The sequence below is a fragment of the Centropristis striata genome, chromosome 14 (assembly GCF_030273125.1).
Source record: "Centropristis striata isolate RG_2023a ecotype Rhode Island chromosome 14, C.striata_1.0, whole genome shotgun sequence".
Lineage (NCBI taxonomy): Eukaryota > Metazoa > Chordata > Actinopteri > Perciformes > Serranidae > Centropristis > Centropristis striata.
The window spans coordinates 26,934,965-26,959,706 of record NC_081530.1 but is presented as its reverse complement, the minus strand read 5'-3'; the positions used below and the strand labels follow the sequence as shown (position 1 = coordinate 26,959,706).

The 24,742-nt window shown below is 39.0% G+C and overlaps 2 protein-coding genes and 5 non-coding genes across 8 annotated transcripts; 1 reads left to right on the top strand and 6 right to left on the bottom strand.

Moving 5' to 3' along the window:
- The first annotated feature begins 1,128 nt into the window (after positions 1-1,128).
- Positions 1,129-14,032, top strand: fam83hb (family with sequence similarity 83 member Hb). The gene is made up of 8 exons (XM_059349155.1): positions 1,129-1,288; positions 7,574-7,766; positions 7,876-8,208; positions 9,408-9,572; positions 9,707-9,831; positions 10,648-11,205; positions 11,320-12,472; positions 12,530-14,032. The coding sequence occupies exons 2-8, from the start codon at positions 7,644-7,646 to the stop codon at positions 13,913-13,915; spliced, it is 3,843 nt and encodes a 1,280-aa protein (XP_059205138.1). The 5' UTR covers positions 1,129-1,288; positions 7,574-7,643; the 3' UTR covers positions 13,916-14,032.
- Positions 14,033-16,979: 2,947 nt separating this feature from the next.
- On the bottom strand, positions 16,980-17,111 carry LOC131985672 (U8 small nucleolar RNA). Its single transcript, XR_009395654.1, has one exon. It is a non-coding gene; the product is annotated as a U8 small nucleolar RNA (small nucleolar RNA).
- Positions 17,112-17,615: 504 nt separating this feature from the next.
- Positions 17,616-17,747, bottom strand: LOC131985673 (U8 small nucleolar RNA). Its single transcript, XR_009395655.1, has one exon. It is a non-coding gene; the product is annotated as a U8 small nucleolar RNA (small nucleolar RNA).
- A 609-nt stretch (positions 17,748-18,356) lies between these two features.
- Positions 18,357-18,488, bottom strand: LOC131985671 (U8 small nucleolar RNA). The gene has a single exon (XR_009395653.1). It is a non-coding gene; the product is annotated as a U8 small nucleolar RNA (small nucleolar RNA).
- A 629-nt stretch (positions 18,489-19,117) lies between these two features.
- On the bottom strand, positions 19,118-19,249 carry LOC131985674 (U8 small nucleolar RNA). Its single transcript, XR_009395656.1, has one exon. It is a non-coding gene; the product is annotated as a U8 small nucleolar RNA (small nucleolar RNA).
- Positions 19,250-19,977: 728 nt separating this feature from the next.
- Positions 19,978-24,380, bottom strand: si:ch211-199g17.9 (uncharacterized protein LOC108180085 homolog). 2 transcript variants are annotated; one of them, XM_059350164.1, is made up of 11 exons: positions 24,271-24,380; positions 23,144-23,188; positions 22,995-23,057; positions 21,666-21,740; positions 21,417-21,464; positions 21,192-21,246; positions 20,645-20,734; positions 20,487-20,550; positions 20,291-20,357; positions 20,161-20,180; positions 19,978-20,121 (listed from the first exon to the last, which is right to left on the bottom strand). In XM_059350164.1, the coding sequence occupies exons 1-11, from the start codon at positions 24,284-24,286 to the stop codon at positions 20,077-20,079; spliced, it is 588 nt and encodes a 195-aa protein (XP_059206147.1). In that variant the 5' UTR covers positions 24,287-24,380; the 3' UTR covers positions 19,978-20,076. The 2 variants fall into 2 exon arrangements, with proteins under 2 accessions (XP_059206147.1, XP_059206146.1); XM_059350163.1 differs by having other exon boundaries at positions 19,978-20,180; positions 24,271-24,375.
- Positions 21,943-22,074, bottom strand: LOC131985675 (U8 small nucleolar RNA). The gene has a single exon (XR_009395657.1). It is a non-coding gene; the product is annotated as a U8 small nucleolar RNA (small nucleolar RNA).
- Positions 24,381-24,742: the final 362 nt, after the last annotated feature.

The window sequence follows — 24,742 nt, the reverse complement described above, 5'->3', positions numbered from 1 at the left end:
GAGTTGATAAAGTGACACGATTAACAGAGCAGCCAAAGAGCCGCATGCAGCTCGAGACCTGCAGGTTTGCCACCCCTGACCTAATCTTTCCTCATCTAGGCTTATTTGCATATGCGCGTCTAACAGCTCGTAGGCCTATGTAGGCCTATTTGCCATGGCATTTGGCAGTAATGGTGGAAAAAGTAACAGACCGGGGAACATAGGACCCGAGGAACATAAACACGCTCCCCTCTATTACCTCTGTTTGCCAAACACACTGTGACTCTGCTGCCCACCTGGACTTGTACCTGGCAGCATCACTACAGTTACTATATCTACATTTCATAATCTTATTTTTTGTAAGTCTCATGCTGAGTGGCCAGACAGTGATAGTAAGTACAACAACAGCTTGAGCAGACATGCACAGGGTTTGGTTCAGTTTGTCATTAACTCAGCAATAGTTATACAAACATACATTCATAAATACAGAAATCCGTCTCTTTGTTTGGGACTTCTGTTCTATGGCCCTCTATCCCTATAGGCCTATTGGTGGGATGTCTGAATGTGATCCAAATGTTACCCTCATTGTCCCCCTCTCTTCACAGAGCTGTAGGTTCCCATTACTACAAACTAGGCAGCAACATAAAGTGCAAAAAAGACAAGATAAAGTGCAAGATAAAACAAAACAAGTGCACAGCAGTGTAAAGGCAAGACAGAAACACTGTAAAGAGTGGGTACTAGAGGGGTTATATAGCCTCTGATTTATTTGAACAGGGTTGGCTGTTGGCCCAAATTGACACAAAGGAAAAATAGATGTTGAAAGTTTTTGGGTAAAAGTTTGGAGAAACTTATTTTCAATGAAGGCTAGACAAAACACTGAATGCATCCCTGACATAAATGCCAACACTTTTGAAATACGCCACTGGGAGTGAACTTCCAATGATCTTGTGTTCCCAGTGATCAACTGGTTTGGGAGGAGTCACACCGGTGGGAAAGCCCTGCCTAGCAGGAGTTGCCCTGCTCCTTCCTCATTCACCGCGCTGCTCTGAGCCGTAGTGACGGCGGCTCTGGAGGTTCACACCCCACCGAGTGGAGCGCTCATCCCGGGCCTGGAGTCCGTGTGGCCTCGCGTAGCCTGTCTTCGCTGGCTGGCAGTGGAGGGTGCACACCGGGGGTTTGGGTGGAGCTGTGGCCCGATCTGAGGAATGTGACGCGCGGACGGGAAGGAGACGCACACCGGCCGTTTCACCGGGAAGAGAGATACCCGTCGGTACACGAGAGGAGACAAGTTCTGCAGAAAAGTTAGGAGGTACGGAGTGGAAATAAAAGCGAAGTTTGCAAGTGAATATGGGACAAAAGAGCCATTTGTACAGAGGGTCTATTCTGTTCTGTTCTATTCTATTCTGATCTGTACTGCTTTGTTATCTTTAACTTTAAAGTATCTTATTATGCAAAATTAAACTCTCTTCCATCCTGTAATCAATTATATTCTATTCTGTTTTATTGTTTCCTGCTGTTGTCTTACTGTTTATATCCTATTTCTAATTGTATCCTGCTCTATTTTATTCCATTCTAGTTGTTCTTGCTCTATTCTATTGTGTTCCTGTCTGTTTTATTATCCACTAACTATATCCTAATTCATATTCATTTTTCTATTCTATTGGTCCTGGTTCAATATCTGCCTGTATGCTAGTTATGTCTATTCTATTCAAGACTCCATTTTAATGTGGGTGGCATAAAAAAAAGTGAAATGCCAATTACTTTCCTCACCAGCAGCCTGGAGTTTATAGAGGATTAAGTCATCCAGGTAGCTGTTGCTGCTGTGCATTGCAAAACCTGAACAGTATTGTTATTACAGTCTAAGCACACAGGAGGCTCCGTGTTGTCTGGCAATGACAAACTGTGCTGCTCTTTCCACTGTTCTTTGAAGACGTCGAAGAAAGAGGAAAACAGCTACTTTTTGTCCAACTGTGTAGATCTTTGTCTGCGCTGCATTGTAGGGAACTAGAGGTAATAAATTATGCTTGAAAAGGCAGAGAAGCTTTTACAAGCATGTCTAATGTACCGGTTGCACAATACTATGTATGGATTGCAGATCATGTCATTAGGCTTACTTGACATCCCTCTAATTTAAAGATAATTGGTGAGATAATGGTAAGGTCACTGTCCTATAATCATACAGACTTGTGTGTTGAGCAAGAGAGACACCCTTCACATGTCGTCGCCTATAGACTTTGTTCTATAAGCACTCATAGTATCTTTATCGCACACACACATACACACACAGATCAATTTTGTTGGCAGCTTCAAACAGGCAACGTATTGATTCAGACTTCACCTTCACAGGCTTTAGCTCGATTCATTCAAAGTGACTCACTGGATAGGAATAATCCAACATGTGTTTATAATTTGAGGGGGAAAAGTTTGTAGTGCCTGCTTTTTTTTGTGGCGCGTCTTTGCATGTGTGCTTCTTATTATAGATTTCATCTTGTCACACTAGCCATATGGCCAGGGCTGCATCCCATTCATAGCTTTGTTTGCATTGTATGTGTTACAAGGGGCCATTGTCTGTGGTTGTAATTCATGTTTGAGCAATGTCGTGCTTCTGTGGGAGAGAAGAAGCCAAGTAGAGGCATTTTTTTAAACTTTTATTATTGGGTTTTCCACTCAAGAGGACCGCAGACATTTAGGCAGTTGGAACAGATGACGGGGACCTCAGTGGACCTGTTTTTCTAGCAGTGCTGCTATATAATACACAGTTAGAACAAGGGAGGATAGGTGTATACATTCAGCTGACCTTGAGCTGTCTTCTGTGAGGCATTCAACAGTCGCGCTGAGGTGTGATGATATACAGAGAGACAAGTCTTGCTCTGTGTTTGCTGTTATCTATGTTTGTGTGTGTTAACCTGCCGAAAGTGGCACTGAAAGGTCCTGACAGGAGCATCATGAGATTAGTGGCTCATCCCTCCAAACCTGTTTTCAGGTATTTGTTTCTCGCTCCATTCACACCGAATTATCACACAAAATGAATCAACCGAAGAGGTCTGTCGGATCAATCATAATGTGTGTTTATTGAGGAGTGCTCAGACGCGGTGTGCAAGACAAGCGAGAAAAACAATAACTTTTAGATTTTGTGCTTGATAGTTTGCGTCACCTCAGGCTTGTTTCTCTGGTTCACATGTTGAGACAGATCAATTTTTCCCTTTCTTAGCTCTTCACTAACTGTTCAATTCCCTCTCCTCATGGCAGGAATGCTGAGAATGAGCCATTTACACGCTGAGTGAGCAAACATTTGGTGCATCTGAATATTGGGGTTTATCAGCCTTGAGAAGCTGTAGTCAGTTGCCGCCTGCCTACCCTGAGGTGGTTTAGTGTTTCAAACTGGCTTTGTTAAGGTGCTTTTAGGGCAGGCTCGTCCCTGTGTGGGTAACAGAAAGCTTTATAACGAAGGGAGGTAGAGAGAGAAAGATCCCTATCGTCGTGTCACTATCTACTGTTTGATGCTTACTGCAGTTGCTATAACAACAAACAAAGCAGCAGTATTTGTTTGAATATCCTACCATTCAGCCAGGTGAGGGGGAGAAGTCGGCCATGCTTCTTACGTTATGCTCTGCTTCTGTTGCTTCATTCTGCACTGTCGCAGAGGTCAGAAGGGTGAATAAGAAACCCCGGGGCTCTGTTATGTGCTATTGTGCTCTTGAGTCATCCACATAGCTCATATTCACCTCAGGGTCGATTTGTTCCTCTCAGCTGGTGTGTTTTAGTCATCAGCAATTTTGATAATCAATCAAGGCCAAAATCTAATAAAATAAATATTTAAAATAAATATATATATATATATATATATTTATAGATCAATAAATAAATAGTGTGTATGAAATAACAAAATGGTAAAGCACAATTCTGTATAAATTAATTACTTGACAAATAGAAAGTACTTTTCTATGGTTTGCTCCAGCTTGCAAGGATCACCACGTAATTCGTAGGTAAATATATGAGGTAAATATTGCAGAAATGCTGTTTGACTACTAGTCTTTTGACATTGTCTTTTGACACATCAATCAATCAATTAATCATTTTTTTGCCCACTTTGAACTCCCTACTGTTAATTAATCTTTTGTTTGATTATTAACTGGACATATTTGGGTTGTAAGTAGTAGTAAGTTATTCCTCATTATTTTTGCCATGATTTGGAGTAAACAATTTAAAAAATGTAGTGATAATGAAAACAATCATTGGTTGCACCCCTTTCTGTAACTGAAAGGCAATAACTACAACATTTAATAACTATTCTATAATCGTAAAAGCATTTGCAGTGTTCTTTGTTCTTTTTCTTTTATTTGTCTGGTATGGTGTTGCCAAACATTTTAGATTGCTTTTCCTGAGGTTTAAAACATAATGACGAGCACAGGCAGGTGCACATCTCTCAGTTTTTGGCTGTTACCACAAGTCCACAGGTATGCACTTTACTGCTGCCTCAGCACAATTCATTTATATACAGATCAAGCCCCAGGCTGCTAGATTTCTTTAATGTAAAGAACAAAACACAACAAAGTAAAAGTGATTCCTCTATTTTAGGAAATTGGCAGGAGCAACATTATTCCATGCAGGCAGTATGTGCCTCACTGCCCAGTATGGAACTTTTAAATAGGAACAGCACACCGCAAAGGGCTAATTTCTATGGCTCGAACTGAGTAAGGAAACAGGATGTCAGCCATTTTGCCACCAGATGAATCACCCCAGAGAAGCATGTTGCAAGTTATCCCCAGGCTAGGCCAGGCCAGGCTACCCGGTGACTCACCAGTCCTCTGAGTAAACCGGCTTCTCCCAGTGATTGTGGGTTAGGACTTGGGGCCTTTTGCTATCACCAGCAATCTCTCAAGTGTGTGTGGAAGTTTACTGAAAACACGTCAGACACAGTCCTTAAGCAGGAGCAACCTTGCTAAACATCTACTCACACTCCCAGTCAGACCCCAGGTTACACACACGCCCTGATCATGTACTCACGCTTTCAGTCAACCACAGTCAGTTCCTCAGAGAAAGTAAGTTTCCGTGGCAATATATCCACAAAACACTTCCTGTTCTGACCACATGGCACAATGTTCAGAAGGAACACATGTATATTCTTAAGAATTACTAAATGTTAAAAAAAACTCACATTGGACAACTGTTTAGTGGTTGTTAACCCAGATCTCCACCATCAGATGACCCATACAGTGTGCAGCTGTCAGGACCACATTAACTATCAATGAGGGGGTGTCCTGGTTGGCTCAGCTGATGGTGCATAAAACATGACTTTGACCTTATTCCAAAAAAGCAATTCTCCTAGTAAACTGTGAACATAGCTAATAAAATATTAAATATTCCACTACATGCATGTCTAAAATTTTCCACCAATAGTGAACTTGTACAAACACAGCTGCCCTCTTTCAATCATTCAACTACCTTACTGAAAAGGTCAGCATATATTTGTGCATATCCAAAAGGTATTTCATAGTCTAATGTTTAAACGTGTTTAAGGTGTGCTTCTACTGACCATAAATGTGAGCTTTTCTTCTGGGCATGCACCTCTGCCCCAGCCTTGCATACTGTTGGCTAGTTGGTTGGTGCACAGAGCTGAATGTAACAGGCAAAAGGCGGTGTGTCACAAACTAAACCTAAATACATGTCAGAAGAATGCTCCTGTAAACCGAATAATAATAACATATCCAGGGGCAGCCACTTCTTAGACAATTCATTTATTTCATTACTTTTTAATGACTTTTTCATGGTGAATGACACATTTATGAGCACTTCTCTGGTAAATGAAAAGATTTAAAGTGGTGCTCCTGCATAATTGTTTGTTAAGAAACATAGTTTTACAGATCTGTTGTTTAGAGCTACTCATAGTTTGGTGAGCTTAAAAACATTGAAAGACAGTTAGTTGTTTTTCCTTTGTTGAGGCCAGGCATACATATTCTACATCTTCATCATAAAATATTCTCATTCATCTCTGAATAATAGTGGATTTTACCGGCATGTAAATGTAGCAGCAGAATGTCTACTTTATCTTTTAGAAGCTGATAAACCACAAAATATTAACAAATGCCAAATATTTATGGCACTTGAAACTTGAAATAAATACATTGAAAATGAATCAGCATTTTTTAAAATAACCACCAAATAAGTTTTTTCAGCTTCTCTGTTGTGAGGATTTTCTGCTTGTCTTTTTATTATGTGATACTAAACTGAACATGTTTAGGTTTTAGAGTATTGGTCAGACAAAACCAGCTACATGCTGACCAATTTATTAGTTGATTAATCACAAAAAATAATCTGCAGATGAACTGATAATGAGAGCAATCGTTACCTGCAGCCTTAATTATTATTATGTCTTTCTTTGGTTCGTCTGGTTTAGTTTCTTTGCTTCCATCTTGTTTTTGATGATAGATTATTGTCTTGGCTTGGAGTGAGAGAATTGTTATCTAATGAATCAATACATCCACATATGAAATCATGTTGATGCTCTTAAGTTCTGCGTACCTGCAGCCTGAATTCTAAACTTCTCCATCCTCTCTTTCTCATTTAAACAATCACACATTCACAAATTGTTATAACACTGTTCCTTTCACTACCTCATATTAACTCAGGTCAAGTCATGGCATAGCCAATATTGTACTCATCTTGTTCTCTTAAATCAATTTGTGTGTCATGACTCAGTTTTTTAGCATAAGTTTTGAGTAGCAACCTGAAGCATGACGCACAAGCATGGAGATTTACTCTGCAAAGATATGAGAAAACCTGTCTATACAGCTCTAAATGCCTTTCCCACCTCTCCCTAACACCTCCCTTTCTCTCACTTGACTTTCTTCTTTCTTCTTCACTCTCATTGTATTTTCCATATCCTGTTGTTTTGCTTTGTTCTTACCTTTACGTAGAACTTTCTCACAAGCCAGATTGAATTTCAGTAAATCACCGATGCCATCGCAAGCAGAATATTTCGTTCCTGAATATGATACTAACGTTACATTAAACGGGCATTTAAGCAGAACTCGTGTTCCCATAAATCAGAACTAAGTTTTGTTAACTTTCAATCACAGACTCAAACTATTAAAACTTAGTTTATGGTGAATATCAGAAGACAGAAAACTTTTTAGAAACATGGCCCTCGGCTGGGGAAAAAATAGTTCTGTGTAGATCTGTCACAAATCTTAGCGTCTCCTGCAGACTAAACATGTGGTATTGTGTGTCAGTAAAGGTGTGTTAATATGAAAGGTGTACTCGTTAAACTTACTGCACAGGCTTTTGACTCAGCAACAAAAGACTCTTTGTGTAGGAGGTTCTAGGTAATCTGTCTGCTCATGTATTCAGTGACAAAGCATCCTTCCTCTCATTACCTTGAGGAATATTAAGTTAAATTATGAGTATTGTGTTTAACTGATGAACGAGTGGTGTCTTATCTAGTTGCAGCTACATAAGCAGTGTGACTGAACACAAGAACCTGCAATTCCATTTCTCTTAATCACTGAAACAAACTACAGTGAATAACTATGCCTGAACAAATCAAACATTTTTTAATTCACCAAATAGTGACGTTTTCTTTCTTTCTGCACAGGTTCAAATTCCTCCTCCCCTACCTCTCCTCACCCTAGCCCTGACCTCTGACTCCACCCCTCTCTCCCATCATGGCACACCGATCTCAGAGTTCATCGATTGGTGAAAATCCCCTCGATCCAAACTACCTGCCTCCACATTACCGAGAGGAGTACCGCCTAGCTATTGATGCTCTGATAGAAAATGACGTAAAGGTAAGATTGCATTTTTATGTGTGTACCTATGAATATTTTTCTAAAATACTCAAAAAAGATGTCGAAATTGGTTATATGACCTAAAGACTTTGATCTCCTGTCACATTAGGGCTACTATGAGTTCCTCCAGAGCGTGGAAGTGGTTGGCTTTCTGGCACAGCCAGAAATTGAATATATCAAGTCCACAATCCAGGTGCCCAACCAGACCTCCAGTGTCCCAGAGCTGACATATCATGAAGGAGGTAATGATGCTGATGGCTCCTCTGACACCTACTGGCCGATGCAGTCGGACACGGCTGCTCCGGGGCTGGACCTGGGCTGGCCGCTCCCGCAACAAAGTTTCATGGGGCCCACAGAGGTCACCACTCTAGTAAACCCCTCCGACCCAGAAATGCCAAGCATCAAGGAGCAGGCCAGGAGACTTATCAAGAATGCTCGCCAAGTAAGTAAAAGGGAGGGATAGAAAACAGGGAGAGTTAAACTTGCATATCCGGTTTGCTCTCAGCTGGTATTTCTAAGATCAAATGGCATTTGAAGCTCAGATCAAAGTATTACACCTTCATAAATTCCTATTTATTCAGTGGGTACAACAACAAATACTGTATGCTACATACGTATGTGTTTGGTTCTATGCACAGACCCTAGTCATACCTAATGTAAAAGTGGATGGGTGGGAAACATTTCTTACAATTGAGTATCTCTTTCTCTGTCTTATCAGTATGTACTGTATGAATCAAACTTCATCCCTTCAAAAAAAAAAAAAAAAAAGTTGTGATAAAGGGCTGCCAGTAACTAATGAATGCTTGGGTTATGCTATCTCATTGTTAGCTTAATCTTAGTTTTTATCTGACACTGCCAACTTTGCCACCACTCCCTTTCAGATGAATTTGTGACTGACTGGCCTTTGGCTAAATCCAGAACATAATTGACACGAGGTGAACATCCAAAATGTCACAAGCAGTCAAACCTGCTGGTGTGGTGGGCCGTGTCGTTATCTATCCTCCATTTCTGACTTTGCGTTTAGAGAGTTCATGCCTGTCTCTTTGACTGACAAAATGTACAAGGGTGAGTTAACTGTGTTCAGGCAGTGTTTTGACATGCACAGAGAGGACAGACAGGTTCTGAGACTGGAGTCATAAATCTTTCTATAGGCTTACGTTTATAATGCAAATTTAGTAGAGATTAACGTACACTGTACTACTGATAAACTTAGTGTAGTTAAATGTCAACTTTATCTCATTTATCTGGTTGAGGGCTGATATAGTACAATGTACATGTATTCATTACAGGACCTGAATTAGGCTTGTTTTTTGTGTGTGACTCAATGCAGTTGAGTGAAAAATGCAAACTGATCTCAGACTTCAGTGAGGGATTTTTTTTAATAATGTCTGTGAAGCAGTGTAAATAACTTTCATAAATAAATTAGTTTTTACATCCTCATTAATAATCAAACTGTCAGGAGAAACCTCTACGCAATCCTAGCAAAAATACCATGCACATGTACAGTCCTTTTTGGAGAGAATATGTTTCTTTATTTATTATTGCTGGTAAACACAATGAACAGCCAAACAGTTAAAACTATTATAAAACTAGATTACACGGATCAAGCCTTTACTACTTGTGTTTGCTCTTCTGCTTTAGGTTATTGCTGTGGTGATGGACACGTTCACAGATGTTGACATTTTCTCGGATCTCTTGGACGCAGCAGGACGCCACGTCCCAGTTTACATTCTACTGGATGAGCAGGAAGCCCATCACTTTGTCTCTATGGTCTTCAACTGCAAAGTCAACTTGGACCTACATCCTGTAAGTTTGCAATTTCATAACGTTCCCTCAAAAGACTGGGCTAACTATCCATTGACATTTATCACATTACTTATTTTTGACATATCATTTCCACTTAGATGTTTCCATAACATGAGTGAAATCTGGTATTACAGATGGTGCGTGTCAGGACTGTGGCAGGAACAACCTATTATTCCAGAACAGGGAAATCATTTAAGGGGCAGGTGAAGGATCGTTTCCTACTGGCTGACTGCAGAGCTGTACTCAGTGGCAACTACAGGTGAGTCATATAATTACGTTTATTATAGGTTCATTAAAGAGTAATTAAACCCCAGAGTTTTGAGGGCCTCGACCCAGAAAATGGGGGGTTGGGGTGGATGTAGCTGGAAGGGAGAGCTATGACACGCCCAGTTCACACACAGCATACACAGAGGATTTGAATTTCTGAATTTCACATATTTGAAGTTGCAAAAGCATATTCAGTCAATTATAAGCATAGCATATTGTGAAATAACAAAAAATTGCTGGCATATTTGCTACAACCATGTATGACATAACTAGTGTCAAGTCCGTTAGCCCAATGCTAACAAATTGAGATTGCGATTGATACATTATCCATCTTAACAAACGATCCATGCTCAACATTAAAGCAACGTGTGCTCATACTTTACTAGACATTTAGCGCCAGAAGACAACAGCACACATATTTTTTAACAAATAAGTAATGCACTTCCTTTCCACAATCTACAGATTCTGAGGGCGTTGGTTTTATAGGAGGTAATGAAGGCTGCCACGATATAGACGTCAACTGCCTCCAGATCCGACAACAGCATAATTAAATTGCCATAGCCTGGTTTCAACAAGCAGAGGGCACTCGTTTATTGCATATTTATAACACAATCTGTATAATTTAAATACTTTTCACTCAAATATCAGGTTTTGGACCGATATTCCACCAACAGCACTACTGAATAGGCATATATATTGCTTTTCAGCTGGTTTGAGGGTTTAGTTACTCTTTAAATGAATAAGACTCCCTTCCTATTCATTCAAAGTACTTTAATTGCTTCCACTAATCTTTCCTCTTTTCTTACAGTTTCATGTGGTCCTATGAGAAGATCCACCGCTGCATTGCTCACCTCTTCCTCGGGGAGCTGGTTGCCACCTTTGATGAAGAGTTTCGCATTCTCTTTGCTATGTCAGAGCCTCTCATCATTGACCCATCCAATGGAGCACTTGCACTCTCTGACACCAGCAGCACCAGCAGTTACTTAGGCACCCAATTTGGTTTGAAGAGAACCCAGTCTTTGCGTAACCCCATAGGTTACCGCAGGCAGCCTGAGCTTCCCTCTGGCTTCCCCTATGGAGACTCTGATCGTAACCTTGCAATTCCTTTCCGGAGGAACGATCCGTTTCGTCACACTATTGAACCTGGACCGGGAATTACAATTGGGAAGTATTCCCAGCAACAATTTCGTATGCAGCAGTCGTTCATGGAGCAAGGGAGGTCCATAGTTTCCAGGCAGATGGAAATGAGTACCAATGCTTTCAAGAGGCACAGCTATGCTGAAGGAACCCAGGAAAACTACACATCTTCGAGGCAATTCATGAAGCACAGAGTCCTGAATAATCTGGATGAGACAGACTTCCAAAGGTAATTAAACCTTTAATACATACAACTTTCACAATGTTATGTGAGTGCATGTCTTTGTACAGAGCAATAAATGTATATAGAAAATAATTAACAACCGCCATATTTTCTGTACAGGGAGCAGACCCAGAGTAGCCATTTCTACAGTGAGGGGCCTGGCCCAGGTTCTGGCCATGGACACTATGACAGAATTCGAGGTCGTCCCCCACAACTCTCCATTGACCAGTACTCAGAGTCAAGCTTTCGCTCAGATCAGGAACCTCCACCTGGAAACTATGGGCGAGACTACTTTTCATCTGAGGACTTGAGAGGACCTGACGGGCGCCATGCACCTCCATTAGCTGGGAGGTATGGAGGAGGAGATTCCACCAGTAAGAGGCCATCCATAGGTCAGGCGTATGCTTGCCAGAGCTCACCCACGCAGCCCCACCCACAAGAGAAGAAACCATTTGGCAGACAATCTGATCAAGAGCAAGATGAGGATGCAGATGCTCGGCAAGGCATGAGGAGTTGGAGAATCCACTCTTATCTTAGTACTTATGAGGACAGTGGAGAAGAAGGTCTGACTCAACCTTTGGGACCTGATGCATTTGAAGATCCTCCACCATCACAGCAGCCGACTGCCACTGAAAGCTCAGCTCCTCGCTTTGGAATAAAGGACCCACCGAATGTTCCCTCAAAACCCAGACCAGATATCCTTAGACCACGGTTTGGAAAGCCCATCTTACCTGAGAGCAACAGTAAAGACACTGAGAAGGAAATGGAGAGAGAGCCAGATAGGGGTGCAGCAAGGGAGGTTGGTGTGGATGCGGAGGCGAAAGAGGCTCCGGATCTCTTCCTATCCAAACACGAATCATTCCGTACACGTGTTAACCCACTCCTTCAACGAAGCTCTCGACTGCGTTCCTCGCTTATATTCTCATCCTCCAAGGCAGAGATACACAGTGGCAGCTTGGGCCTAAAACCAGCAACAGAGCAAGACGAGGAGTTGGATAAAGTACGCACTTCTTCAATTGTAGCCCAGATCCTAGAGAAGAGGAGATCATTGTCTCGTGAGCCTTTTGAATGGAGAAAGAAGACTGAGGAAAAAGATAAGGAGAAAGAAAAGGAGAAGGAGAAAGAAAAACAGGAGAAAGAACAACAGGAGAAAGAAAGGGAGAGGGAGAGAGAAAAGGAGAAGGAGAGAGAAAGGGAGAGGGATAGAGAAAGGGAGAGAGAGAGAGAAAGGGAGAGGGATAGAGAAAGGGACAGAGAGAGAGAAAGGGAGAGGGTGAAAGAACAGGAGAGGGAAAGAGAGAGAGAAAGGGAGAGAGAGAGAGAACGGGAGAGGGAGAAAGAAAGGGAGAGGGAGAAGGAAAGGGAGAGGGAGAAGGAAAGGGAGAGGGAGAAAGCGCGCCTGGAACAGGAAATTCGATTGAAAGATGAGATTAAAGCAAAAGAGGAACCTCAGAAAATCAACGAAGAGGTAAAGACGACACCAACTGTCATGAAATCTGAAGTCACAACATCTATGAACATGAATGATCCAGCCAGTAGACTGCAGTATTTCAAAGACCTGGCTGCCAAGAGAAAGGCCTCAAAAATGGAGACAGAGTCATCCATAAAAGCCCCAGAGCCTGCTGAAAAAAAGCCAGATCTTTCTGATAAACCTCCCATGAAAGCCTCAATAACTCCCAAAATCCCAACTGTGTCTGTTACTTCAGCAGAACCTGAACCAAAAAAGACAGACATCTCTGCAAAACTGGCCGAGCTCACTCGAAGATCTTCATTTAGTTCCTCAAAGCCACCAATAATCACTGCCAGGCCTTTTACAAGCAACCTGAAACATACAGACACATCCCACCCTAAAGAGGAAAGTTCTTCGGAGACTCAAAAGAAGGATATATTCAAGTCTCTAAAGCCCCTTCCTTCACCGAAGATCTTCAGGAGGGACCAGCTGAAGCTCAAAGGGCTGAATCCTCGGCGCATTTCCTGTGGTGAAGAGATTCTGACCACAGACGCTACGGATGCAGAGAAGAGCGAAATGAAAAAGAGTCGCTCACATAGTTCTTCAACTCTGCCACGTGATGAGTCAAGGGAAGGACTTCACAAAGTTATGGGGTCTAATACATCCATCAACACTCTTGGTGAGGGAAAGGGTGAGGGTAAGACACTTGACTTCTTGAAGAAGCAGACTCAAAGATTAAAGGGATTCCTGGGGCCCAAGGATAAAGAAAAGAAATCTTCAGGGGACGACAGGGGCATGAGTACAGTCAAAGAGATCACTGATGATTCAAGCAAAAAGTCGAGTTCATTGTTCAAGGATAGAGTATCTACCACTACTGACCAAACTTCAGGCAATCACAAGGCCTCAGCAGGCACATCAGGCCCATCTCGTTACCAGGCGACAGGCGGCTCTGTTATTTTCAGCAGCAATCTACGAGATGACACCAAAGTAATTCTCGAGCAGATCTCAGCCAACAGCCAGAAGAACCGACTGGACAGAGAAGAGACAGGAGGAGACGGAGAGGGCGACAGCGGAGAGAAAGGGCTGGAGAGACAAAACTCCTTGAAAAAGAGTCGATTTCTGCGTCCAGCGAGCAACGTCCAGGAGCGGGAGGGATTGCTGAAGAGGATAGAGAGTTTGAGGAAGGAGAAGAAGGTCTACAGCCGCTTTGAGGTAGTCTATCACTGCAAGGATGATGTTTGCAGCTTGGATGGGAAAGAGATTTGAACAAAAAAAAAAGTAGCCTTAGATATAAACAACTAAAGTGGTTAGACACACATTAGTGGAATCTGGGGTTAAGATTAAATTACATTACAAAAATCAGCTATTTAGAATATAAATTCTTAAAGTAAAATGTGAAAAACTTTTTTTGCAACTTTCTGAGCCATAAAAATGATCAGATGTTTAAACTCAAGTTTAGGTATTGTGAATTTTTTATTTTGAATTAAGAGTTTGTTCAGTCAGTTTGAAAAGGGAAATAAGTATTTGAGATGTATATAAATAATATTGCTCAAGATTTTAATTTCATGTTTTATACGTGGTCTACATAATTACAAAAATGTTTGTATATAAAAAAAATAGTTTCCCCCCCAAACAATGACAGATAAATGTATGATATGCTTTTAAGCTATGAAAATAAATGTTGCTGGACAAGCTAATGTTGATTGCTTTATATATATACACAAGTTTAAATTCTGCTGAATTTAGTTTTGCCTTTACTAGTATACTTGTTAAATTTAAAAGTGTCCTCAGTAAAGCAAAACATACTTAGGACTGTCCCTCATAATACTGCTAGTAGAGAATTAGGAAAAGAACAGACAAAAAAGGGGGTTCATACACTGTTGCATTCATTGTTATCCCTGTTGTTCTGTTAACAGATGGGGAATAGCCTGGGATAACGAAAAAGATGGAGGAGCCACCTTTTATATGGAAACTATTTATGCAAGATGATCAAAGAGACCCATTGCCCATATGTGCCAACAACACTATCAAAGTACCTCTGTGGCTCAACACTGCAGCCTTTCCTGGATTTTCACACAAAGTAATAAAACTTGAAAAGACTATATATCTATAAATGCTGAAAACAAAACTAAAGTCATTTGGTTTGGAATGTGCCCATGTGCCAAGATCTGGTACTTATTTGACCTTATATGGTGACTGAGAGAAGGAAGAGTCACCGTACTTGCATACTGGCTGCATAAGCTAATGTTTTACCCAACAGAAAAAGGTAGGGCAACTTACCTGCAGCTGAACTTGTATGAACGTGACTGAGGGATTTAGAAAGGATACAAGAAAAACAGTACATATTGCACCTGAGGGAGAGAAAAAGATCCATGCCAGTTAAAAATCATGACTGCTTGTGTACAACACCAGTGTTGTGTGCCTCTGCAAGGGTCTGTTTAGCTGAAACGTGTTTGTAACTGAACGGTAAAAAGTGTCCTTGTGCATTGACTGTGTGCCAATGGCCCACCAAGGGCATTACCAAAGCTAAAAGGACTATGATTAACCAAAACCAGGAGCAGAGTTGAGAAAACAAGGATGAATAGAATAAGATGAAGAACTGATGAAGGGTAAAAATGTAAGGGCAAATCTTTGAGATCATAGAGAATGAAAAGTGAGACTCAATCAGAAAAAAATGGGAGAAAATGTGTTGATAATGTCTAATTCTATATGTTGGGGCAGAGTTTTGATAGAAAGTAAAGCCTGTAGTGAACTTTACCCTCTCAAGAGAGTGTTATGTACCTTGCTTTTAAGGCGTGAACCCACTTCTCAGGGTTGAAAATGTCATATAACCATTTAGAAAGGGGCCTTCAGGCTTTCATGGTTAGAGGAGTAAAACACGTGTCTAGTCTTCTATGTAATGTAAATAAATTGTAAAGCAATTGCAGTTGACTTGAATCACTGTTAAAAAAAATGTGCCCCTATTCTCTGTCTTTTGACTTTTAAATTAGTCATCATCTTCAAAGGAAAAGGAAGGCCATGCCTCCTTACATAAGTCACTTAACTACTGAGACCTACGCCCTTTGTAGGACTGCTAACTCCTTTGTTGGTCTGTAAACACTAGTAAACCAAAGATTTAGTTGTATGGTACAGTTCCCAGGCTGCCTGAGCACTCCACTGGGCATCAAAACCACTTATTGCGTTTCTTTACAACAGTACATCAAATGATTGGAGCATCAACTGCCATGTGGACACTAAAGGGGTTGCACTATTTTCTTTAGGGGATTATATTGTACATATTTATATTGAAAAGGGCTTGTTGATAACTACAAATTAGATAATGATCACCCTCGCTGTACTATCAAAGTGCCTTGTGTTTATTTGTAATTAACATTCAAGTATGTGGTCTTGGCTGTAAAAACTAATTGGCATTAATTAGGGGGAAATCAGATCCACAGGGTCAATGTGTTCTTTTAAAAAAAACCTCAGATAGTATTACATTGTATTTGAAGTACTGCAAAAAAGAGCATGTTATTAAACGTCTTTAAAATTGAAAATGATCATGTCTGTGTGCACATATATACAGTATGTGTGTGTATATTGTAAAGATTGGTTGTGCTGTTTTCATTTATAGGCTTTTCATTTGGAAAATAAATCCATCTGACCACACTGTCACAATGTAAAAAAAAACCTTAAATTTAAATATATGAACACATTTATATCAATATACAATATTTAAATAGGATAAACAAAGTACCATATAGTGTACAGCTGCTGGCATCTAAAAAATACCATTTACCAGTCACAGAATGGAAAATATTTCTAGTTTCATGAACACATCAAAACAGAGCACAACATTTACTGACATGAAGTTAAATATGTTACTATGTTAATTTATAAAGTTGTTGGCTCTGCATAGTGTTATTTTTGTAAAACCTTAATGGAAACGAGTTCATTAGCATGTGGACAGCACACCCCGCCTTCCCACTGAACATGGCTGTGTGTGCACATATATACAGTATGTATGTGTATTGTAGAGAATAAATCCACCTGACCACAATGTCACAATGTTAAAAACTTAAGTTATGAACACATTTATAGCAGTACACAATATTTAAGTAAGATGAACAAAGTACCATGCAGTGTACAGCTTCTGGCATCTGAAAATACCATTTATCAGTTACAGAATGTGAAATTTTCCTGTTTCATGAACACATCAAAACGATGGCCTTGTCTCACAGAATAGTTATTATACAAACATCAGATACTTAGAGAAAAGTAGCCAAGGCTGAAGTAATGCTTCTGACAACATTCAAGCATTGCCATATTACTTGTTAAACTTAACAATATTGTCAGAATGGTCTTGTAGGGTGTTGCTGTTCCCTACAAGATGGAGATATTAATCATATCTCATAATGCCCCATTCATCATGATCTGAAACTCCTCAGAAGGAGTAACAGGTAAGGATGCACCTTACTGAAGATAACACTCTGATGTCGCAAGAACTGCTATGATCAGTACGCACGGCTGTCTTACTTACGGTTTAAGTTTTCATGGTACTGTTCAACATTTACTGACATGAAGTTAAACGTCTATTTGCTTGAAGTCGGACACTTACTATGGTAATTTACAAAGTTGTTGACTCTGCATAGTGTTCTTTCTGTTAAACCTAAATGAAAACTTGTGTTCATTAGCATGAGGACAGCACACCCCGCCTTCCCATTGAACATGGCTGTATGCACATATATACAGTATGTATGTGTATTGTAGAGAATGGTTGTGCTGTATTAATCAATAGGCTTTTGATTTGGAGGATAAATTAATCTGACCACAATTTCACATTGTTAAAAAATTTTGTTTAAATATATGAACACATTTACATCAATACACAATAGTTAAGTAAGATGAACAAAGTGCTATGCAGTGTACAGCTTCCAGCATCTGAAAATACCATTTACTATAAATATATACTATTAATCACAAGGTTGTCAGAATGGTCTTGTAGGGTGTTGCTGTTCCCTACAAGATTGAGATATTAATCATATCTCATAATGCCCCATTCATCATGATCTGAAACTCCTCAGAAGGAGTAACAGGTAAGGATGCACCTTACTGAAGATAACACTCTGAAGTCACAAGAACTGCTATGATCAGTACGCACGTCTGTCTTACTTACGGTTTAAGTTTTCGTGGTACTGTTGAACATTTACTGACATGAAGTTAAACATTTACTGACATGAAGTTAAACATGTTACTATGTGAATTTATAAAGTTGTTGGCTCTGCATAGTGTTCTTTTTGTAAAATCTAAATGGAAACGAGTTCATTAGCATGTGGACAGCACACCCCGCCTTCCCACTGAACATGGCTGTGTGTGCACATATATACAGTATGTATGTGTATTGTAGAAAATAAATCCATCTGACCACAATGTCACAATGTTAAAACTTAAGTTTAAATATATGATCACATTTATAGCAGTACACAATATTTAAGTAAGATGAACAAAGTACCATGCAGTGTACAGCTTCTGGCATCTGAAAATACCATTTATCAGTTACAGAAAGTGAAATATTTCTGGTTTCATGAACACATCAAAACCATGCCCTTGTCTCACAGAATAGTTATTATACAAACATCAGATACTTAGAGAAAAGTAGCCAAGGCTGAAGTAACGCTTCTGACAACATTCAAGCATTGCCATATTACTTGTTAACCTTAACAATATTGTCAGAATGGTCTTGTAGGGTGTTGCTGTTCCCTACAAGATGGAGATATTAATCATATCTCATAATGCCCCATTCATCATGATCTGAAACTCCTCAGAAGGAGTAACAGGTAAGGATGCACCTTACTGAAGATAACACTCTGATGTCGCAAGAACTGCTATGATCAGTACGCACAGCTGTCTTACTTACGGTTTAAGTTTTCGTGGTACTGTTCAACATTTACTGACATGAAGTTAAACATGTTACTATGTTAATTTATAAAGTTGTTGGTTCTACATAGTGTTCTTTCTGTTAAACCTAAATGGAAACGAGTTCATTAGCATGTGGACAACACATCCCACTTTCCCACTGAACATGGCTGTGTGTGCACATATATACAGTATGTGTGTGTATTGTAGAGAATGGTTGTGCTGTTTTAATTTATAGGCTCTTCAATTTGAAAATAAATCCATCTGACCACAAAGTCATAATGTTAAAAACATAAGTTTAAATATATGAACACATTTATAGCAGTACACAATATTTAAGTAAGATGAACAAAGTACCATGCAGTGTACAGCTTCTGGCATCGAAAAGTACCATTTATCAGTTACAGAAAGTGAAATATTTCTGGTTTCATGAACACATCAAAACGATGGCCTTGTCTCACAGAATAATTATTATACAAACATCAGATACTTAGAGAAAAGTAGCCAAGGCTGAAGTAATGCTTCTGACAACATTCAAGCATTGCCATATTACTTGTTAAACTTAACAATATTGTCAGAATGGTCTTGTAGGGTGTTGCTGTTCCCTACAAGATGGAAATATTAATCATATCTCATAATGCCCCATTCATCATGATCTGTAACTCCTCAAAAGGAGTAACAGGTAAGGATGCACCTTACTGAAGATAACACTCTGATGTCGCAAGAACTGCTATGATCAGTACGCACAGCTCTCTTACTCACGGTTTAAGTTTTCTTAGTACTGTTCAACATTTACTGACATGAAGTTAAACGTCTATTTGCTTGAAGTTGGACCCTTACTATGGTAATTCATAAAGTTGTTCGCTCTGTATAGTATTCTTACTAAACCTAATGGAAACTTGTGTTCATTAGCATGAGGACAGCACACCCCGCCTTCCCATTGAACATGGCTGTGTGCACATATATGCAGTATGTGTGTATATTGTAGAGAATGGTTGTGCTGTATTCATTTAAGCACTTTTGAGGTTCATAAAATAAATAAATTTGACGGCAAAGTCACAACAATGTTTAAAACTTTATAAGTTAAATACATGAACACACTTATATTTTATCAATTCACAGTTAGTAGTACAATACAGGGTATAGCTACTGGCATCTGAAAACACCATTTAACAGTCACAGAATGTGAAATATTTCTGGTTTCATGAATAACATCAACACAGAGCCCTTGTTTCACGGAACAAATATTATATAAGCATCAGATACTTAGAGAAAAGTAGCCAAGGACACAGGGATAAAGAGAGTTTGGTAGGCAAACATTCTACTAAGATGTCACTGGTATAAATCAACAAGTGACTAAATCTTTTTACTGAAGTTTTCGTTTTTTGCAGTTGCCACACATGGACTGATGAAATTCAGAAGCTAACAATCAGGTTTTCACCTGATAAGAAAATATCTAAGTGCATCTAACTGGGAAGAAAATTGGGAATTGTTACCTCTGAGTCTTTATAACTATCTATAAACGGACTGTTTTACTCCTGCTGAGACTCTGCAGCTATAGCAACTGGCTGCTTCAGTTTCTTCATCTCCTCTAACTCCTCATTGAGGTGGTGAAGCTGAGTCAACTTCATTTGTTCTGTAAGAATCACAGAAAAAGACCAGATCAAAGGGGCAGGAAGTGAAAATGGAGAATAAATGTTTTACTACTTGAAGAAAAATTGGCATACATTGTGAGAGGGTACCTACCAGCTGATAGCAGCTGCCTTTTAGTGTTTTCAGCACTCTCTATTTCATCTGGGAGCCTTTCTGGAGTCTAAGTAACAATTTGAAACAGTTATTAACAGTATAAACCATGAGCCACATTTTCATCATTATGTTTTAGATATTTAGGGGGAAAAAATTGAATGTGCAACTAATTGTTATATGACAATAGATTACTTACAAAGACAGAGTACAGATTTTTATGCTGCTCTATCAGTTGATGAAGTTGATTTTCAAACTTCATCCTACAAAAACCAGGCTTACTTTTAGTACATTTACAATGACATTTAATATGTTTTCCTTTAAAGTATGATATTTCAATTTCAAAAGGGACCCTACCGCATCTTCCGCTGTTTAAGCTTGAATTCCTGAATTTCACATCTGTACTGTTGGAGCAATTCCTCACTTTTCTTGTTGTGATTTAACTGCCTGCAAAACACGATTCATCACTCAGTAAGAGATATAAACTATAACTATAATTTCACAAATTGACAATAAAAAATGTATCACTAAAAAGGTAGTCAAAGGAGTCAAATTCCATGTATGTGTACACATAGTTGGCAAATAACTCTGATTCTAATTATTTTTAAAAGTTTGTCAATTATATTAATATATACACAGGAAATTAGGCAATACCTTTACAACGTTCTTAATATACAGTACTTATACAAGGACTGAAAAAAACTATTACAAAGATTTGACACCAGACAATTTCTCAAAGGACAAAATATCCAGATGCTGCTAAGTTGCTGCCATCTAGTGTTACATACCAGAAACGCACTATAGAAGCTCACAATATGGAGAAAGAATTATGTTGATGGCTCATGATCAGACTTAATAAAACACACATTAAATAATATCCTTTATCTGGTTGGTTGGAGTTCACCTGGACAAGTCCTGCTCAGACTCCTCACATTGGAATTCCAGCTTCCTGCACAACTCTGGAGATAAACATCTCAACTCAGCGTATTCATATGAATTATCTGTGTATTTACACTAGATGCCAAATTTGTTTTCAGGCTCAATTGACCAAAACTTTAACTCTGTATGACATCAAGTAGTTATACTTATTAGGCTACAATGACACAGGTAGATATGTTTGTGGGTGTACCTTCTTTCTCTTTTTGGATTCCTTCCAGTTGGTAAGCTTCAGTTTGTACTGTAAAAACAACAACACTGCTCAGTTATATTATGCAATGATAAAATCAACATCACATATTGTAAATAGTGTGTCATAAATGGTTTTCTAAAAGATAGCAAAAACATTTAGTGCCTATTTTTTTAGGTCTATGACAACATCTCAGCAGCATACAGCAAATACAAATTGAATGAAATACGATAAATATGATTTGTATCTTACAAGCAGTCAGCTCTTTCTGCAAAGACTCGCTGACAGATTTGATCTCCTTAATTTCTTCTTCCAGGGCTCTTTGACCTAAATTAAAAAAAATGTAATTGAAACATGAAAGCTGATATGATAATTGTTGAATCGTGACTATAAATATATTAAGCTATATTCAGGGACTAATACACTGAGGCAAGGCAAGGAAACATGCGCGGTCAAAACGTCAGCACTATGTATCTATGACACTGCCCCACAACGACTTGATCAGTTATTTGTTTATATTTACAATTTTGTCAGAATGGTCTTGTAGGGTGTTGCGGTTCCCTACAAGAGGGAGATATTAATCATATCTCATTAGATCCCATTCATCATGATCTGAAACTCCTCGGGAGGAGTAACAGGTAAGGATGTACCTTACTGAAGATACCCGGTTAGCGCTGCAAGAACTCTTATGACCAGTACGAACAGCTGTCTTACTCACGGTGTAAATTTTTCGTGGTATTAATCAACATTTACTTACACAGAGTTAAACGTATTTTTGCTTTAATTCGCACCCTTACAATGCTAATGTATAAAAAATAGTGCGTTCGTATGCTATTCTTTATATTATACCTAAGAGGAAACGCATGTTCATTAGCATAAGGGCAGCACGCTGCCTTCCCATTGGTGTACATTAACAAACGTTTATTAATACTCTCAGACCTCCGTTTGTAAAAGTTTTCACGTTGCACTATCATTTAACCCTTGCAGGACACGCTGCACACGGCTCACGTGCTCAATTGAACTAGTTTTGATGTTATTAAATAAAAACATAGCACCACTTACCATCGGAAGCGGAAGTGTGGCTTCACAAAGACTAACTAAGATGTCAAGATGATTACGCCACATCCTGCTTTTGCTCGGTTTCCACTTGAAATGTGGACTTCCTTGCACAGATTAGGAAAAATTACACGACTGGCGTTGACCAAATAATTAATTTCTTAATACGACGGCTAGATAATGGGCTATCCGTCATTTTTATTTAAGAATCTACCACAACACCGCGCATGCTCGACACGAAAACTAAAAAACGATGTGGCAGAGCTTCATTTTGTACTTTGGCTGAGCTGACATGCTTTACAGCCTTTACAGCAGATTGAAAATGTGAAGTGATTCGTTTTTGTACCAAATCAACGCTTGTACTAGGGGGTAAAAAGTTCCAACATACAAAATCAATTAAAATATAAAGTAGAAACAAAACTCATCTCCTATTTGTCCAAAAGATGTCGCTATTGGGTCTGATCAGGCATTTAAATTCATGCAATTCAAATAAACCCATATAAGGTGAAGTCAGTCAAGCACTACCTTGTTGCAGCCTCCTCAATGTCCCCAACAACTGTTCGACTTTGGGCTCCTGTGCTGCTCCACCTGACACCAGGGAAGGGTGTACATTAGCCTGGTTTGTTTGGGATTTTGAAGATTCAGTTGTTTTTTTGTACTTTGTTCAACTATACCTCCATTTAGTGGTGAAGCATTAATCAAGTCCTCAATGTTGAAACCTGTGAAATAAAAGTAAATGTAAGATGAGAGACAAGTTTTGTCTTCACCGTGTTTCACTGTGAAGACTTGGAGCTAACGTTAGCCAAAGCTGTCACTCCATATCGTCACCCTGTTAAAATAATCGCCTAACTCATTTTTTTTCAAAGTTTTGCAGGAAACACAGCAGTTGCACTTGCAGGAAAACTTCACCAAAAGTTTAACATATTACATTTATTGATCAATTCACTCAAAAAGGATGTAACAAAGGATGGCTATTGGCATAGTAATAACACTGTGTGTAAATTATGTAACTTAAGAGAAATAAATGACTTAGGCAATTTTTTGAACATGCCTTTGTGACTTAAGCAAGATATGGTAACACTTTATTTTGAAGGTGTCTACATAAGAGTCACACAAGCCTGTCAGAAACATGACATGACAAGTATCATGAGCATTAATGTTACTTCGAAGTGTCATTAATGTTCATGACACATCCCATGTCATGTTTATGACACGCTCATGTCACTCTTATGTAGACACCTTCAAAATAAAGTGTTACCATATCTTGCTTAAGTCACAAAGGCATGTTCAAAAAATTGCCTAAGTCACATTTTATTTTGACTTAGGCATAATAAATCCGCTTAAGTCACACACTTGACATAGGGCATTATCTTAAAGGGGTAAAATCACATGATCTGATCAACTGAGGATGTAGGCGATTTTACCATAGATGGCCAGTGTCATGAGGAGATGATTTAGGCAAAAAAAAAAATCAATTTCGACAAAAAAAGACTTAACAGTGAGACATAGAATGTTGAAGCTTATCAGGCCAACCCGGCCAAGGTGATTTAAAATTAGGTGGGATACATGTGACTTAAAAGCCTTCTGCAAAAATAATACAGCAATTTTTTTTATTGTTGCTCAAGCTAAGATAAGGTAACTTATAGTTAGTTTTAATCAAGCTAACACGAATGTAAGCTAACCTTTCTACTACAGAGCCAACAACTGAAAGGCAGATGCTACTATTTTCTTTTCTTTTTTATATTTCTTTTTTTTTACGAACACAGTAACTGTAGTTCACCTTTAATTTACGCAGACTAACCTGTTGATTGGCTCATGTTTATCCAGCCAGAGGACTCTGTTTCCTGAGGTGAAAGTGGTGAAAGTTTCCAGTTTTAGTTGGTTTTAACTGAAATCAACTGAAGGGACGTGCGCACGAGGACGGAAAGTGACGTATGGCGCCAAAGTGCGCGTGTATAATACATTTATGCGTTTGTTTGTTTATTTATTTTCATACAGTCTATGGTTTGTTTACACATAAAAGTTACGATTAAGTCGAAACTGCTTGGAAGAAAAATAATCACTGCTTACTTGTCTACAAATGTTTTATAAACAATCAATAATCATAATTTCCATTGCAAATGAATATTTTAAATGTCCAGATTGAGTTGAAAACACACGTAGAACTGAAATGCAGTTTTTGCTCAATGGAAATAACTTAATCCGATTAATACATTTGTATTTCAATTGCATTTATTTATTTATTTTAAATTAAATTAGCTTCTAATATGTAG

Coding starts and splice junctions, on each gene's coding strand:
- si:ch211-199g17.9 (XM_059350163.1), bottom strand. Junction 23,058..23,143: donor TGCTTCACCACTAAATGGAG/GTATAGTTGAAC, acceptor CCCTGGTGTCAG/GTGGAGCAGCACAGGAGCCC. Junction 21,247..21,416: donor AATCCAAAAAGAGAAAGAAG/GTACACCCACAA, acceptor GTTTATCTCCAG/AGTTGTGCAGGAAGCTGGAA.
- fam83hb (XM_059349155.1), top strand. CDS start 7,644: ATGGCACACCGATCTCAGAGTTCATCGATTGGTGAAAATCCCCTCGAT. Junction 8,209..9,407: donor TTATCAAGAATGCTCGCCAA/GTAAGTAAAAGG, acceptor CTTCTGCTTTAG/GTTATTGCTGTGGTGATGGA. Junction 11,206..11,319: donor GATGAGACAGACTTCCAAAG/GTAATTAAACCT, acceptor TTTTCTGTACAG/GGAGCAGACCCAGAGTAGCC.